The following is an 18681-nucleotide window of genomic DNA, read 5'->3' as shown; positions in this document are numbered from 1 at the left end:
TCATCACTCTACCTAATTCCCTGGCTGCCTCCCTCCTCCTGAGTTGCTGCGCTAACAGTCTGCTAGCCTTTTCCCCATGCTCGTACACCACTCCCCTCGCCTTCCTAAGCTGTTCCACGGCCCTACTCGTGGATAGTGCCCCCAGTTGCGCCCGTAGTCTCTGCCTCTCCCTGAGTAAAACCTCCCCCGGGGACTCCGCGTGCTCTTCATCTATCCAACCCATTTCCCTGACCAATCTATCAATCTCTGCCCTGTCTGCCTTGGCTCTGTGGGCCCCAATTGAAATCAGCTCCCCCCGCACTACTGCCTTTAGCGCCTCCCACAGGGTCGCCGCTGAGACCTCCTCCGTGTCATTCACCTGCAAGTAATTTTGCATACACCTCCAAAGCCTCTCACAGATCCCCTCCTCCGACAGCAGTCCTACGTCTAGCCTCCATTGCGGGCGTTGGTAGCTCGCCCCCCCCCCGATCTGCAGGTCTACCCAGTGTGGGGCATGGTCTGAGATAGTAATTGCCGAGTATTCCATGTTCTTTACCTCCCCTATACAATCCCTGCTTAGTACGAAGAAATCTATCCTAGAATATACTTTATGGACGTGCGAGTAAAACGAGTAGCCCCTTCCTGTCGGTTGTCTGTCTCTCCAGGGGTCCACTGCCCCCATTTGCTCCATAAACCCTTTCAGCTCCCTTGCCATTGCTGGGAGTCTACCCGTTCTGGGACACGACCGATCCAAAGCCGGGTCAAGGGCCATGTTAAAGTCCCCCCCCCCCCCCCATTATTAGCCTGCGAGTCCAGGTCCGGGATCTTCCCCAGCACCCTTTTAATGAAGTCCACGTCATCCCAGTTCAGGGCATATATATTCACCAGCACCACTTGTCTCCCCTCCAGTCTGCCCCGTACCATCAGGTATCTGCCCCCCCTGTCTGCGGCTATGCCCTCCGCCTCAAATTGCACCCGCTTGTTGATCATGATTGCCACCCCCTGGACTTCGAGTCCAAGTCCGAGTGGAAGACCTGGCTAATCCAGCCCTTCCTTAGCCTGGTCTGGTCAGACACTTTCAGATGCGTCTCCTGCAACATAATTACGTCCGCCCTCAGATCCCGCAAGTGCGCAAACACCCGCGCCCTCTTAACCGGCTCATTCAGTCCCTTGACGTTCCAGGTGATCAGCCTGGTCGGGGGGCACAACCCACCCCCCCCACGCCGGTCAGCCATAGCCTTTCTTGGGCCGGCCGCCGGCCCATGCGCCATTCCTGGCCCGCCTGTTCGCTGCCTCCACCCTCGATTTCCTTTCCAGTGCCTATTGCAAGTCCCTCCCACGTCAACAGAACAACCCCTCCCCCCACCCCGAACCACATCCCCCGATACCCCCACCCCTGCATCCACTGGCTGTGATCTCCCCCCCCACATGACTCCCTTGACTAGCCAATCTGCTAGCCCGGTGACTCAACACTCTGGCACCTTCCTGTCTCATTCCCATTGTTTCTCAGTCCCCCTCCCCACTCCCCGGCGCCCCATCCCCCTCTCCAACCCACTGGAGCAAGCCGGCTCCAGTGTCCTCCGCGAGCTGCACAAAAAGTACAAATCCGCCCAAAAAGGAAAAAACAGAAAAAACATGAGAAAAAAAGAGAAAAATAAGGAAAACCCCCCAAACCAATGTCCATGAACAAAGGAAAGAGTCCCAAATGTTCCGCTTGGCACCTTTGGCCCAGCAAACCGTTGAGCAGCAGTCCAGGCCCATTCGGCGTACCTTCCCACGGTAATCCTCGGGCCCTAATTCGCATCCGTGGGGCCTCTTTTCGGGTCCAGCCCCTGATCCCTCGCAAAATCCATTGCTTCTTCAGGCTCGGAGAAGTAGTGGTGTTGACCCTGGTGCGTGACCCATAGGCGAGTCGGGAACAGCAGACCAAACATCACGTGCTTCTTGAACAGCGCCTCCTTGACATTCTTAAAGGCTGCCCGCCACTGAGCCACCTCCTGGCTTAGGTCCTGGTAAATGCGGAGAACACTGTTGTTCCACATGCTACTCCTGGCGCTCTTTGCCCACTGCAGCACCCGCTCCTTGTCCACGAACCTGCAGAACCTAATCACCATCGGGGGGGGGGGGGGGGGGGGGGCCGGCCGCCCCTGCCTCGCCTGCACTGTGTGTGCCCCCTCCAGCTCCGGCGGTCGCGGAAAGGCTTCGGCCCCCATCAGCTGCATCAATAGGTCTGCTACAAACGCTGCGGCATCAGCTCCCTCAGCCCCCTCCGGGAGGCCGACCATCCTCAGGTTGTTCCTGCGGGCTCTATTCTCCAGCTCCTCCACTCTGTCCAGCAGTCTTCTCTGCCGCTCTTTCAGCCCGTCAACTTCTAGCGCCGCAACCGTCTGCGCATCCGCCTGCTCCTCCACCGCCTCTACCAGCTCCTTAACTTTAACATCTTGCGCATCCAGCCTCTGTTTCAGCTGATCCACCGCTTTCTGGATTGGGTCCAAGCTGTCCCGCTTCAAAACTGGACTTCAGTACCTGGAGCATGTTATCCAGCGCCTGCTGGATTGCTGAGTCCAGGGTTCGTGTGTCCGCAATCTTAGGTGCCAGGTAATTTTCTTCAAGTCCTTGCCTCTGTCCCTTTTTCTCCTGCCCTCTGGACTCCCTCTGTTCCATGTGCCGCAGCCCGCTCCTCAGCACTTTCGCTGCCGCCTTCCTTCTCCCAGCTCCTTAACTTTTACCTCTTGAGCATCTGAAGTGGGTCCAAGTTGTCCTGCTTCAGCGACTCCAAAACTGTTTTTCTTCTCTTGGAGCAAGAAAGGTCCGTGTGCCCGCCATCTTAAGTTCCAGGTCAGCTTCCTCTGCTCCTTGCCTTTGTCTCTTTCTCTCTCTCCTCCTCTACTTCCTGGACTCCCACGGTTCCATCGATTGCAGCCCGCTCTCCAGCACTATCGCGGCCACCTTTTTGCCGCTCCGTGGTCCCGCTATCGCGGGGAATCAGCCCTAAAACCCCGCCGGAGTGAGAGCCCGCCGAATGTGCGGCTCACTCGAACATCGCCGCCACCGGAAGTCCCGATCTCTAAGTGAGCTTGGGGTCCCCCATACCCCCTACCCATGGGCAATGTCACCCCCACACACATGGACACTATCCCACACCCCATTATGGAGTTCCTGGGGGTCCCCACTATGCAGGCCCCTCAAGCGCCCTTACAGCACCACCTCCTTCCAAGACCCCCATCCATCACCCCTCCAGCCTCCCAGAAGTCCCTATTTATCTGCCCTGCACTCCCTCCATTCTCCAAACCCTCCCTCCATCCTCATTATATGGACATGGCCCCCCTCACCACCTAGCAGTGTCACCCTGGCACTCAGGCACCCTTGCATCGCCATCCTGGCACCCAGGAAGTGCTCCTGCTGGTTTTGCAGTACCATCCAGCCACCTTGGCAGTACCAGGTGACAATGCCAAGGTGCCCACATTACAGGGAGAGGGTCAGGTAGCCACCCTCCACTTACCCTGACTACTCAGGGCTCTCCGATGGCCCTGGAGACCCTCACTCGTCCCCGGGTGCCGTTCCACCAGGTCCACGTTTGAGTGAACAGCACTGATCGGCACGCGATTGCAGCCTCCCTGTGGATGCCAGGAGTAGTTTGGAAGTAGGTTTACAACCTACTTCTGGGAGCATCGTTTTGCCACGCCCATTTGGGGTGAAGTTCTGACTCCGACGTTTTGTGGTAATCCACGAAGTGTGGAGACTGTCTGAAGGCTCGCTAGAAGCCTCTCCCAGCATTCTCCGGCCGCGCTGTGCTCTTGCTTCTGGTGTTAAAAGTTACTTGGAAGTCCTGTGACTTAGTCCATCCATGTCTCTGAACAAAAACATAAAAATTATATGATGGGATTTTCAGTCATCCAACGCCAGAAATCCTGATTGGTCAGAGAATCGGTTCCAACGGCAAAATTTTGCTGGGCCCCGATTTCACGCTCCGTCGCCTCGACAGTGTCATCGATGCATTCCAGAACGCATGTGCAGTAAACACCATTAGCATAAAACTAGCGGGCCTGACCTCGGTATTCTCCGGGGCCTCCACGATTCTCCACCTTCATTGGGGCGAATTCCCGATTCCAGGTGTTAGTCACTGAGGTTATGACTGATGACGCTTATCCAAAGGCCACAGACCGACACGGAGACCCAGTATAGCGACGCCCATTTGGTGACCAGGAGCATGCATGAGCAATGCTTAGGCATCCTGAAGATGCGGTTCAGGTGCCTGGACCGCTCTGGTGGGACTCTCCATTGACGCTAAGAGGGTTGCTTGCATTGTGATGGCCTGCTGCGTCCAACACAACATCATGGAATAGAGGGGCGATGTGCTGGAGGAGGATGATTGCCTTGTCCGACGGGGAGGATGGGCAGGACATGGGTCCCAGTCAGGCATGGGAGTCCACATGACGTGTGTGCCAGGGCCAACGCGAATGGGATGCTCTGATCACCTCCAGATTCACCGACTGGTTTGGGGGGGGGGGGGGGGGGGGGGGGGAGGAGAGCGAGAGCAAGAGCGAAAACTGGCCAGGAGGGTATGAACACTGCATTCTTCCCCCTCCCCCCCCCATATCTGCTGCACTACGGGGATGTGGGCTCTGGGCTGGCAGTAACAGTGGGTCTGGTCAATGGAACGGAGGATGACGACAACTGTTCTGGGATGCGCTCTGGTGCTCTGCATCATTTGACAATGTCTGACTCTTGATCATGGTTGCACTTCCCACCGTCCACCTGGGTTATCCCTCATTTGCGAGCTGGTCATTCCATCACGCGGTGCCATCGAATCCCTGGGGCCCTAGGTGGTAGGGGCCAATCTACAACCTCCACCATTCCCCCCACCCCTTTGGGCAGCCCAGACCAGCCCACACCTCACATCCATCTGACGGAGCACCAAGGCAGGTTGCAACAGTGTGAACAGGTGTTTAATGTGAAAAAATATATGCAATGCTTAAAAAAACACAATTTTAGCGTATCCAATTATTTTTTCCAATTAAGGGGCTATTTAGCGTGGCCGATCCACCTACCCTGCACGAACAAATATGTACATATATGTGCCCTAGACCCAATCACTATACTGTACCCTGCACCTGTGCCAACTTAACTGGTGTCTACATTTTTGGTCTTACGGGCCCCAACACTATGCCTCGGTGGATCCCCAGACCGTACTTCAGGAGTGGAGGCAGCCTTCTGTGATTCCTGCCCTGTGACTTGGTGGCCATCTTCTGGGGAAATTGGGCCCAGATGGGCCCAGCTGCTGCTCAGGTGTCATGGTGCCGCCCTGTTCAGCCCGCTGCCCGCCAGATGTGCTAGGGACAGGTGGAGAGGAGTTTAAAATGCTGTGGTGTACCGGCACCACCCCTGCGGAGTCACCGGCACAAGTCCATCACCTCCTCTTCCCCCAGGGTGCCATGTAGTCCCCGGGCTACTCCATGGGACAGGTTGTGAGTAGAGTTATTCCCCGAGGAACCCCCACCACCTGCCGCTTTCAGTCCTGGAAGCCCGCTCTGGTCTCGACCAGTGACTGCACGCTCCTGGCCATGGAGCACAGGGGATGGGACTGTGCCACATCACACCGACTGTTACACCACTTTCTGGGTCTGTGCCACAGTAGCCAGTGACTGTGCCATCTCCCTCTGGGACTGCACCACGTCGGTCAGCACCAGGGTTAATGCTGCCAACATTCTCAGCCATGGCCTGCTGTGACAGGGCTCAGAAGCTGCAATGTCCAGGTGGCACTGGCACATGGCTGCCCATAAGAGGGAAGTTCCCCAGGCCGTGGACATGTTGACCCATAGCCAAAACCTTCGCTCCCTATGCCGCCACCATGGACGCCATCCGTGCGGCGTTGGCCTGGGTGGCACGTATGGTCGGCATCACCTCCTGCTCCTGCACGCGGTTGGACTCCTCTGACTGCACCTGCAGGTGCTGGATGCTCGCCGACAACCCCTGAAGTAGTCCCTTGATGTCCGTCCCAGAAGCCCAGAACCCGTCCCCTCGGGAGTTCTTACCTCTACCTGATGTACCGGAGCAGCTGTGTGGTGCACATCAGAGGTGTCCAGGAGCCTCTTCACTAAAGTGCCCAACCGAGGGGAGTGTCTATGGGAATGTGGAGGGTGTTGGAATCAGCTGTGATGGGAAATCAGGGTCATTCCCGTACTGGAGCTCGGGGGGGGGGGGGGGGCAACCACGTCCAGGGCCCTCTGCTGTGCCACGATAAGGGGTTGCATCACCTCCTGCTTGGCAGTCCCCCTTTTGGACGGTGTTACTCATGGCGCTTACCTCCACTGCCAGGCAGGGCAAACAGTGGCACCTTCCCAGGCCAGGGTACAGGGTAGCCCGTCGCTCCCTCATGATGTCCAGGAGGGTCTCCAGCTTGGCATCGGTGTAGCATGGGGCCATGCATCTTGCTGCCATCTAGTTGGTTGGGAAGATGTGGGTGGAGAGTGAAGTGTACATACACGGCTGCAGCTCGTCAGCCTCCTTAGTGTCAATCGCGAATCCGGTGAATCCAGCACTGTTTCTCATTGGAACTAATCATGTTCCACGTGGCACCGGTGCTAGCCCCTTGACAGTCATGGAATCGGTCAGGTGCGGCGCCAGTATTTCTGTTGTGGAATTCACTTAGTTTCAGGAACGGTGAAACCAGCCAATGGTTTAATAAGCCAGGTTTCCATTCTCGGATTTGACTATCCAATACTATCAGCTGGGCTCGTAACAATTCAGACTTATGCTTGAAAAGAAAACTGAACAATTAGACTTATTTTTAATTAATTTTGCATTATCTATTGTTTTTACTCCTCACTCTGTGCTATGTGGTAGTTTTCCTTTTAACTGGCATACTCCAATGGAATCTGCACAGCTGAATGTTTTTTCCAGTTGAAAGATAAGGCAACAAAAATGTATCTTAAAAGATAGAACAAAATGGTCTGGGACAAATTCCTTGAAGATGTGAAATTCGAGATCTGTATGCTGTATTGTTTTGCCATTGTGAGCAAAAATAGTATTGACAAAGTTTACACAACAGGATTCATGGTTTGCCACAAAATAAACCATGGTCTCATAAGTCTGAAGCTGTTTGTACAGGTTTGATTCATTGGTGGTTTAATTTTATGTGATGTCCCATTATGTGCTATTATTTGGATTTCATTTTGTGTCAGCACATCTTGTGTGAAAACATTTAATACACATTTATGCAGATTACAAGTGTTTGTAGTTTCTGGAAGCATTGCAGCTAGCCATCGGTGGAAACCTGAAGACTAAAAGACTGTATAAGATATCTAGTACTGCTCAGTTACTGCACTCAAACAGAGGTGTACCGAGCTGTTAATCTCAGCTGTGTATCACACCATATTGAAGCTGGTAATTGTTACATAACGGTAGCTTCATAGTAATAACGAACTTTAAAATGTTTGATTTTAGATACAGAGCACGGCTTACCCGAATTATTCTCTTGAAAAATAACCTTTGTGCCTTTCAAAAAGTTTTTTCCTATCAGAAATAACTCTTCTCCTCCTTTCACTGCGCAAGTATGCAGGCTTTTTTTCAAGATCTCTGGTGCTCCTGCTGGTTGAGCTTTAAATCAAAATCAAAAACAAGTTTATAATCTGCAAAGTAGCTCCAAAATTACACAGCAAGACTAATGTATCAAAATCCTGAACGACTTGCAGCGTAACAGTATGAAATCCAAACAAGTTTCTTTGCTGCTTTAAATTGTCCATTATCTCAGTATCAAAAATCTAAATAATATAATCAAACTACAACTTTTTATGCTGAGGAGATTAATTAAAAAATCTGAATAATCTGTTCTGGGGAATCCATCATGAGAAAGAAACGTTCCCACTATTGATCACTTTTATGCACAGTGATCTTTTTTAAAGTGGTTAGTTTGGTAATCTTCCTCAGATTGGTTTTTAATCAAGGATCAAATTGTGCAAGTCAAAATGACTTTCAGTTTTAAACTCATAGCACTCACATTAGTGAAGTTCTAAAAGATGTGTAGGTTAAATTGGTTGAAATAAAGGTTAAACTACTTTGTACTTTGGGCAGCACGTAGCACATTGGTTAGCATGTGTTCTCAGCAAGTTAGCATAGTGGTTAGCACAGTTGCTTCACAGCTCCAGGGTTCCAGGTTCGATTCCCGGCTTGGGTCACTGTCTGTGCGGAGTCTACACATTCTCCCAGTGTCTGCGTGTGTTTCCTCCGGGTGCTCCGGAGTTTCCTCCCACAGTCCAAAAACGTGCAGATTAGGTGGATTGACCATGATAAATTGCCATTAGTGTCCAAAACAAAAGGTTAGGTGGGGTTACTAGGATAGGGTGGAGGTGTGAACATGGGTGGGGTGCTCTTTCCAAGCGCCAGTGCAGACCCGATGGGCCGAATGGCCTCCTTCTACATTGTAAATTTTATGAAATTCTATGATAAGGTTTCAGTGATTTTACTGACCTAAAAGTATGGGTCAGAAAACGAATAAATTAAACATACATAATAATGAAAACAAGTTTGATACTTCATTCTATCAAGATCGAAATCCAAATTACACTATTGGATGACATGGTTAGACAGCTCCCGAAATAAAATAGAAAATAGAAAACTCCATGGGAAGCATCACAAAGGTGCTTCTATATATCTCTTAGAAGATAGTCAGGTGCAATGCTGGAAAAGGAGATCAGCCAAGCAATATTCCCTCTCAACTGTAGTGGGCGTGATTGAATGGCCTTGTTGCGCCTGAGACAGTTAAATCTTGAGGTCTCTCAAGATTTGTGACGATCGAACAACTTCAAGTGAAACATCGTAATCTGTATCTTGCCCTCACTGGGCTCTTTTAAATATATTGGTTCCCAATTATCCCCGAGAAATAATGCCAGGCCTGGGAGACCGTGCCTTGGTGCCATTTAGCTCTGGTTCACGCAAACGTGGACCAAGGATAACAACACCTGGAAGGGGTCCCCCAGGCCATTGGCGACCCCTGGGTAGTCGGGGACAGGGCAGGGTGGCACCCCGGTTTTCCCCCTGGCAACCAGGAACCTTGGCAGTACCAGGCAGGCACCTTGGCACTGCCAACGTGGCATGGTTTCACTACCAAGGGCCAGGGCCTAGGGGATGGGGGGGGGGGGGTTGCAAGGTGGTATGAAGGGGCCTCCTAAAGGTTGAGAGGGGGGCCTCAATCTTATTTAGGAGGGTTCAAGAGGAGCTGATAGAGGGGCTGGGGGCGCCGATAGAGTTGGAGGAGTTAGTCAGGGGGATTGGACAAATGCAGTCAGGTAAGGCGCCGGGGCCGGACGGGTTCCCGGTGGAATTTTATAAAAAGTATGCGGATCTGGTGGGCCCCCTGTTGGTGCGAGCCTTCAATGAGGCATGGGAGGGGGGGCTTTGCCCCCAACGATGTCACGGGCACTGATCTCTCTGATCCTGAAGCGGGATAAGGACCCCTTGCAGTGTGGATCATACAGGCCTTTCTCGCTCCTCAATGTTGACGCTAAGTTGCTGGCGAAGATCCTGGCCACCAGGATAGAGGACTGTGTGCCAGGGGTGATACACGAGGATCAGACAGGATTTGTCAAGGGACAGCAGCTCAACACGAATGTGCGAAGACTGCTAAATGTTATTATGATGCCAGCAGTGGAGGGGGAGGCGGAGATAGTGGTGGCGCTGGATGCGGAGAAAGCGTTTGATAGAGTTGAGTGGGGGTACCTGTGGGAGGTGCTGGAGCGGTTCGGATTCGGGGAGGGATTCATCAAATGGGTGAGGCTGCTCTACACGGCTCCGATGGCAAGTGTAGTTACCAATGGAAGGAGATCGGAGTACTTTAGGCTGTACCGTGGGACCAGGCAGGGGTGTCCCCTGTCCCCTTGCTCTTTGCATTGGCGATTGAACCTTTGGCTATGGCGTTGTGGGAGTCAGGGAGATGGAGGGGTCTGGTGCGGGGTGGGGAGGAACATCGTGTATCGCTGTATGCAGACGACCTGCTGTTGTATGTGGCGGATCCAGAAGGGGGAATGCCGGGGGTGATGGAGCTGTTAGCGGAATTTGGGGGCTTCTCGGGCTATAAGTTAAACTTAGGCAAGAGTGAGGTATTTGTGGTACACCCGGGTGATCAGGAGGAGGGAATTGGGAGACTCCCATTTAAGAGGGCAGTGAAGAGTTTCAGATACCTGGGGGTGCAGGTGGCCAGGAGTTGGGGGACTCTCCATAAGCTTAATTTTACCAGGCGGGTGGAGCAGATGGAGGAGGAATTTAAAAGGTGGGACATGGTGCCGCTATCGTTGGCGGGTAGAGTGCAGTCCGTCAAAATGACGGTTCTCCCAAGGTTCTTGTTCCTTTTTCAGTGTTTGCCCATCTTTATCCCTAGGGCCTTTTTTAGAAGGGTGACTAGCAGGATCATGAGCTTTGTTTGGGCGCATGGGACCCCGAGGGTGAAGAGGGTCGTCTTGGAACGGGGTAGAGATGGGGCTGGCGTTACCCAATCTCTCGGGGTATTATTGGGCGGCCAATGTGTCGATGGTGCGCAAGTGGGTAATGGAGGGGGAGGGGGCAGCATGGAAACGGATGGAGAGGGCGTCCTGTGGAGATACAAGCCTGGGGGCCCTGGTAACGGCGCTGTGGCCGCTCCCTCCTACAAGGTATACCACGAGTCCGGTGGTGGCGGCTACCCTCAAGATTTGGGGGCAGTGGAGGCGACATAGGGGAGAAGTGGGGGGGCTCGATGGAGGCTCCGTTAAGGGGGAACCATAGGTTCGTCCCGGGGAACATTGATGGGGGATTTCAGGGTTGGCATAGAGCGGGCATCAGACAGCTGAGGGACCTGTTTATTGATGGGAGGTTTGCGAGCCTGGGGGAGTTGGAGGAGAAATTTGGGCTCCCCCCGGGGAACATGTTCAGGTATCTGCAGGTAAAGGCATTTGCTAGGCGGCAGGTGGAGGGATTCCCTTCGCTTCCCGCGAGGGGGGTGAGCGACAGGGTGCTTTCGGGGGTCTGTGTCACAGAGGGGAAGATGTCTGATATCTACAAGGTTATGCAGGAGGTGGAGGAGGCGTCAGTAGAGGAGCTGAAAGCTAAGTGGGAGGGGGAACAGATCGAAGACGGGACATGGGCTGATGCCCTGGAGAGGGTTAATTCTTCCTCCTCGTGTGCGCGGCTTAGCCTCATCCAATTCAAGGTGCTGCACCGGGCCCACATGACTGGGATGAGGATGAGTAGGTTCTTTGGGGGTGAAGACAGGTGTGTCAGGTGCTCGGGGAGTCCAGCGAACCATGCCCATATGTTCTGGGCATGCCCGGCACTGGAGGAGTTCTGGAAGGGGGTGGCGAGGACGGTGTCGAGGGTGGTGGGATCCAGGGTCAAGCCAGGATGGGGACTCGCGATTTTTGGAGTTGGGGTGGAGCCGGGAGTGCAGGAGGCGAAAGAGGCCGGCGTGCTGGCCTTTGCATCCCTAGTAGCCCGGCGAAGGATCTTGCTACAATGGAAGGATGCGAGGCCCCCAAGCGTGGAGACCTGGATCAATGACATGGCGGGTTTCATTAAGCTAGAGAAGGTCAAATTCGCCCCGAGAGGGTCGGTACAAGGGTTCTTTAGGCGGTGGCAACCTTTTCTCGACTTTCTGGCTCAACGATAGGGTACAGGGACAGGAGCAGCAGCAACCCGGGGGGGGGGGACAATGACTATTTTTGTTTGTTTATTTAATTTAAATTTATTTTTAAGTTCTTTTGTTGTTCATTGGGGTTGGGGGGGGGTGGGGGGATGTGATACATGCGTCAATACGGTCTGGGGGTGTTACAGTTATTATGGGTTATTTTGTTGCATTTCATTGTTTGTCATTATGTTTTATATTTTCTGTAAAAAAATTTCAATAAAAATTATATTTTAAAAAAAATCTTATTTAGGAGATCAGGGCACCTTTTCAAAATGGCGGCCTAATCTTGGAGGAGCTGATTTGCAGGAAAGAGTTTGTGTGGGCTAGATTGGGGGTAAACTCCCCAAGTCCCAAAAAATGACTAAGTGTGGGTAAATAGTGTTGTGGATCATGGGATGGGGGGGGGGGGGGGTAGAGAAGAGAAAAGAAATGTAGTCGTAATTGGGGATAGAATAGTTAGGGGCATTGACACTGTTCTTTGTGACCAGGATCGATAATCCCAAAGGTTGTGAGACCTGTCTGGTGTTCGGGGTATCTCAAGTGGGCTGGAATGGGAGGATAATGATCCGGTTGTAGTGGTCCACGGAGGTGGCAACAGCCATAGGTAAAATATGAACAGAAGGGAGTATGAACAGCTGGGAGCTAAATTAAAAAGCAGAACCAAAAAGGTAATAATCTCTGTATTACTACCTGAGCCATGAGCTAATTGGCATAGGGTCAATAAGATTGAGGAGGTAAATGTGTGGCTCTAAGATTGGTGTAGGAAGAATGGGTTTGAATTCATAGGATGGCACATTGGCACCAGTACTGGGGAAGATGGGACCTGTTCCGATGGGATGGTCTTCATCTGAATCATGCTGGGACCAAAGTCCTGGCGAATCACATAACTAGAGCTGAAGATAGGGCTTTCAACTAAAAGGTAGAAGTGCAAATTAATGACGAGGACTTTAAACTAGTCAGTGGAGCCAAGGGCTCAGGAGAGGTTAGTAAAGTTTCCAGACCACATAATAGAACAGAGAGTATAGAAGGTTGCTGGAATTTAACTTCAGACAGAGCAAAAAAGATGACAAATATGAGATGGGAGGTGGTCAATGCAGCACTGAGGGTGTTGTACCTAAATGCATGCAGCCTACGGAACAATGCAAATGAGCGTGTTGCACACATTGAAATTGGCCAATACGATATTGTGCACATCACAGCGACGTAGCTGTAAGGGGATCAGGGCTAGGATCTAAATGTCCAAGGATATGTGTCCTATCAAAAGGACAGGTAGATCGGCAAAGGGGGTGGAGTTGCATTGTTAGTAAGGAATGAAGCCAAATCAACAGCAAGGAACAATATATGATCAGAAGGCATAGAATCTCAGTGGGTAGAGTTGAGGAATCTGTTGTGGGCCAGGGTTTAGAAAACTCCAAAGTATATCATGAAGGTCACCTGACCCATGACCTTTAATAGACTTTGTTTATCATAGATATCATAGAATTTACAGTGCAGAAGGAGGCCATTCGGCCCATCGAGTCTGTACAGGCTCTTGGAAAGAGCACACTACCCAAGGTCAACACCTCCACCTTATCCCCATAACCCAGTAACCCCACCCAACACGAAGGGCAATTTTAGACAATAAGGCCAATTTATCATGGCCAATCCACCTAACCCGCACATCTTTGGACTGTGGGAGGAAACCGGAGCACCCGGAGGAAACCCACGCACACACGGGGAGGATGTGCAGATTCCGCACAGAAAATGACCCAAGCCAGAATCGAACCTGGGACCCTGGAGCTGTAAAGCAATTGTGCTATCCACAAGGCTACCGTGCTGCCCTTATGGGGTGCACAAGGGTCCACTCTCCAGGTGTTATGCAACAGAGACCTAAAGTATTTTTAAAACAAAATGTTTATTCTATGAATCCAGTTAACATTTTATAAACACAGCAAACAGTTAATCAACTACCAAGACATGTAACCCTACAGATACAATACTTTATAAGTAACCCTTAATACCTTTCCTAGCAACATCCATAAGTTAAACCCTTTTTTAACAAAGACAGCAGGTTTAAATTCTCTGCAGAAACAGGTATTACTTTACAATCATCAAGTGAGCTGATTTCTTTAGAGAGATCATTAAACATCTGCTTGCTTGCTCTCCAACTCTGAAAACAAAACCAAAAGCACATCCACAAAGCAGATGTGCAGCTCAAAACGAAAGTGAAAGACAGCCCAGCTCCACCCACACTCTGAAATCACTGCAGCTATTTGATAAGCACCCATTTCTTAAAGGTAACATGCAGGTGGACTGGGAAAAAAAATCAGGTTCTCAAGATCCCAAGAAAAGGAATTTGTGGAATGTCCAAGAGATGTTTTATTGGAGCATCTTGTGACAATGCCTACGAGGGAATAGGCAATTCTGGATTTGGTGATGTGTAATGAGGCAGACTTGATTAGGGAACTTAAGGTGAAGGAACCCTTAAGAGGCAGTGACCATAATAGGATAGAATTTCTCCTGCAGTTTGAGGCGAAGGAGCTGGAATCTGATGTAACGGTATGACAATTAAATTAAGGTAATTACAAAGATGAGGGAGGAGCTGGCCAGAGCTGATTGGAAGGAGAGTCTAGCAGGGAAGACAGTGGAACTGCAATGGCAGGAGATTTGGGGAGTTATTCGGGAGGCACAACAGAAATTATAATAAGAATCTTCATTAGTGTCACAAGTAGGCTTACGTTAACACTGCAATGAAGTTAGTATGAAAATTCCCACATTCCACCACCTGTTCGGGTACACCGAGGGAAAATTCAGAGTGTCCAATTCACCTAACAGCATATCTTTTGGGAGTTGTGGGAGGAAATTGGAGCATACGGAGGAAACCCACACAGACACGAAGAGAACAGTCAGATTCCACGCAGACGGTGATCCAAGCCGGGAATCAAACCCAGGTCCTTGGTGCTGTGAAGCAACAATGCTAACCACTATGTTACCATGCTGCTCATCACCCAAGGAGGAGGAAACGTGCCAAGGGGAGGACGAGGCATCTATGGCTGACAAGGGAAGTTAAGGACAGCATAAAAGCAAAAGAAAAAGCATACGAAGTGGCGAGGATTAGTGCAAAGCCAGAGGATTGGGAAAGCTTTAAAAGCGAGCAGAGGACAACTAAAAAAGCAATAAGGGAGTAGAAGATAAAATAGGAGTGTAAGCTGGCTAGTAATATACAAGATGATAGGAAGAGTTTTTCATTCCCCCAAAGAGAGGCAGGAATAGACATTGGACCACTGGAAAATGAGGTTGGAGAAGTAGTAATAGGAACAAAGAAATAGTAGAGGAACTGAATAGTTACTTTGCATTATTCTTCACGGTGAAAGACACCAGAACTCCAGGAGAATCAGGGGCGGAGGCAAGTGATGTGCTCACCACTAAGAATAAGATTCTGGGGACACAAAAAGTTCTGAAGGTGAATAAATCACCTGGACCTAATGGAGTACACCCCAGTGTTCTACAGGAGATAGCGGAGGAGATTGTGGAGACAGTGATGGTAATCTTTCAGGAATCACTGGAGGCAGGGAGGGTCCCAGAGGACAGGAAAATGGCTAATGTAGCATGCCTGTTTAAAAATGCAGGGAGGCAGAAGACAGGAAATTATAGGCCAGTTGGCCTGACTTCATTCATTGGTAAGATTTTAGAGTCCACTATTAAAGAGAAGATTGCGGAGTACTTGGAAGCACATGATAAAATAGGACAGAGTCAGCTAGGCTTCGTCAAGGGGAGATCAAGTCTGACAAATCTGTTAAGGGTTCTTTGAGGAGGTGACAAGGAAGTTAGACAACGAGAATCAGTGGACATGATCTATTTAGATTTCCAGAAGGTCTTTGGCAAGGAGCCCATTGTTAAGATACTGGCACAGATAAGAGGATTGGCTGACTGGCATAAGGCAGAGAATAGAGCTAAAGGGGTCTTTTACAGGATGGCAGCCAGTGACTAGTGGTGTGCCTTAGGGGTCAGTATTGGAACCACAACTTTACACAATATACATAAACAATCTGGAAGAAGTAACTGGGGGCACAGTTGCTGAGTTTGCAGATGATACAAAGATATGCAGAGGGACAGGTAATATTGAGGAAGCAGGGGAAGCTTCAGAAAGACTTGGACATGCTGGGAGAGTGGGCAAAGAAGTGGCAGATGGAACACAATGTGCAAAGTTATGCACTTTGGAATGAAGAATGGAGGCATAGACTATTTTCTAAATGGGGAAATGCTTAGGAAATCAGAAGCACAAAGGGACTAAGCTGTCCTGGTTCAAGATTATTAAGGTTAACGTGCAGGTTCAGTCAGCAGTTAGGAAAGCAAATTCAATGTTAGTATTCATGTTGAGTGGGCTAGAATGCAAGAGCAAGGATGTACTTGAGATAGCATAAGGCTCTGGTCAGATCCCATTTGGAATATTGTGAGCAGTTTTGGGTCCCGTATCCAAGGAAGGATGTACTGGCCTTGGAAAGGGTCCAGCGGAGATTCACAAGAATGATCCTTGAATCTTTCCTATCTGAATGGTTTCACAAAGTTCCAGAAGCGGACCTTGTCCACTGTAATCTGAAAACTGTATCTCTTCAGGGAGCAGGCCTTGCCTAGCAACGTAACCCTGAGAATTAGCAATGAGAATGCTAGTCTTGTCTCAGTATTAGCACTCCTGTCAATGAATATATGGTACAAGCCCCAATGCAAGTCCATAATCTAGACTTGCATTTCAGTGCAGTACTGAGGGAGTCCTGCACTGTTGGGGGTACTTTTTTTCCCCAGATGAAGCATTAAGCTGAGGCCCAAGCTGTACTCAGTGAGCGTTAAAGTCACAATGACACTATTCAAAGAGGAGGTGAAGAATTCTTCTCGTGTTGGTCAATATTTATCCCGCAAACATCATCTCAAAAATATTATACTGAGTCATTACTCATTACCGCAGGCTTGCAGGCTTAAAGATCCTCCGAGTCCCTTGGAGACCTTTTGACCCAACCCGACCTGACCTCCGTGACCTGGAAGAAGATCGGGCCCAAACCGGAAGTGAAGCCCCGACCTCGATTTGGAGCCGACCCGGGCCTCGGAGCTCCAAACCCGGCCTAACAACCGACCCCAGTCCCCTGATCGCCCGGCCTTGTCCCCGGAGCTCCCGACCCGACCCCCGACGGCAAGACACGGCTCAACGCGACCCCGAGAGACCCGCCCAGCGACCCGACCCGGAGAGGCCCGCCCAGCAACCTGACCTACCTGGTGATGGAAGAAAGAAAAATCCACATGGAGGCCCCACCGTGCCGACTTCAAGATCCGACCCCAGGAGCACCCAGGAAGGGAACAGACCATGGGACCTAGCCCAATCTGCCCCAGGAAGCCCCTGCCCACGACCCCAAAAACAACGGAGACCGCGCGCAAGGACCCGAACACGCTGCAAGGTATTCCCGTGCCCGCAGAACGCCAGGACCCATCCGGATCGCAAACTCACCTCCCCAGCAACCCCACTACCTCAACCAGCGCCCGGGGCCCTGCCAGACGCGACCCCGGAAATGTAAACAGCGCCCTGGACCTCACTAGCGCCCTGGACCCCGCCAACACCCTGAACCCTGCCAGACGCAACCACCTACCTTCCACAAGGGCGGACGAATCCCATCGGATCCCAGGATCATCCAGCAGCAGCCGCCGACCGAGAAAGCGAGGGAAACGCAGCGGTCTGCAGGTTAGACTGAAGGAACGCGGTTTCAAGACCCCTCTCCCCAGCATACTCCTGGCAAACGTCCAAGCGATTGAAAACAAGCTGGATGAACTTAACGCCAGACTTACCTCTCAGAGGGAAGAAAGAGACTGCTGTGTGCTCTGTTTCACAGAGACATGGCTCACCCCCGCCTCACCGGACTGTGCCATACAACCTGAAGGCTTCTCTATTCACCGGGCGGACCGCACGGCATCTTCAAGCAAAGCAAAGGGTGGAGGGGTTTGCCTCCTCATCAATTCCTCCTGGTGCTTGGATGTGGTGACACTGGCGACCTACTGCTCCCCAGACCTGGAATACTTGACCATAAAGTGCCGCCCATACGATCTTCCACGTGAGTTCACTTCAGCCATTATCACAGCGGTCTACATCCCACCCCAGGCAGAAGTGAGGAAGGCGCTGGATGAACTGTACACAGTCATAAACAACCATGAAACAGAACACCCGGAGGCCTTGTTCATTGTGGCCGGAGACTTCAACAAAGCCAACCTCAAGAGTGTACTGCCAAAATTCCACCAGCACATCTGTACCACCAGGGGCGACAACACTCTTGACCACTGCTACTCAAAAATCAAGGGCGCCTACCGTTCCATCCCCCGACCGCACTTTGGGAAATCAGACCATAAGACTGTGCTCCTTCTCCCGGCTTACAAGCAGAAACTCGAGCGGGAGAATCCAGCTAAGAAGGTTGTGCAGTGCTGGTCCGAGGAGACAGAAGAGCTCTTACGTGACTGCTTGGAGACAGTGGACTGGTCCATATTTAAGAACTCAGCGACTAACTTAAATGAGTATGTCACCACCGTCACAGACTTCATCAGCAAATGTGTGGACGACTGCGTGCCAAAGAAAGCAGTACGTACGTTCCCCAACCGCAAACCATGGCTCAACCGCGAGATTGACTCCCTACTGAAGGACAGATCTGAGGCGTTCAAGGCAGACGACCCTGTCCTATACAAGAAATCCAGGTACGACCTCCGCAAAGCCATCCAAGATGCCAAGAGAGAATATCAAACTAAGCTAGAGTCACAGACAGACTCTCGGCGGTTGTGGCAAGGACTAAACAACATAACGCATACAAAGCGAAGCCGAGCAGTATCTCTGGCAGCAGTGCACCCCTCCCCGATGAACTTAATGCATTCTATGCTCGGTTTGAGCAGGTAACCAACAATCCGCTATCGAGTGCCCCAGCAACCCATAATTCACCCATACCCACCATCACAGTTTCCGAAGTCAGATCGGCCTTCCTGAAAGTGAACCCACGGAAGGCGATGGGCCTGGACGGGATCCCTGGTCGTGCACTCAGAGC

The 18681-nt window shown here is 51.2% G+C and overlaps 1 protein-coding gene across 3 annotated transcripts in view; it reads right to left on the bottom strand.

Annotated features, from left to right (window-relative positions):
- nfat5b (nuclear factor of activated T cells 5b) overlaps positions 1-18681 on the bottom strand; it is a 305599-nt gene that overhangs the window by 102783 nt on the left and 184135 nt on the right. For all 3 annotated transcript variants that reach the window (XM_038806399.1, XM_038806397.1, XM_038806398.1), the window contains exon 7: positions 7444-7578. In XM_038806399.1, the coding sequence (XP_038662327.1) occupies positions 7444-7578 (135 nt within the window). The remainder of the gene's footprint in view (positions 1-7443; positions 7579-18681) is intronic.

Source organism: Scyliorhinus canicula, chromosome 9 (assembly GCF_902713615.1).
Source record: "Scyliorhinus canicula chromosome 9, sScyCan1.1, whole genome shotgun sequence".
Classification (NCBI taxonomy): Eukaryota; Metazoa; Chordata; class Chondrichthyes; order Carcharhiniformes; family Scyliorhinidae; genus Scyliorhinus; species Scyliorhinus canicula.
This window is presented reverse-complemented; position numbering and strand designations above follow the sequence as displayed.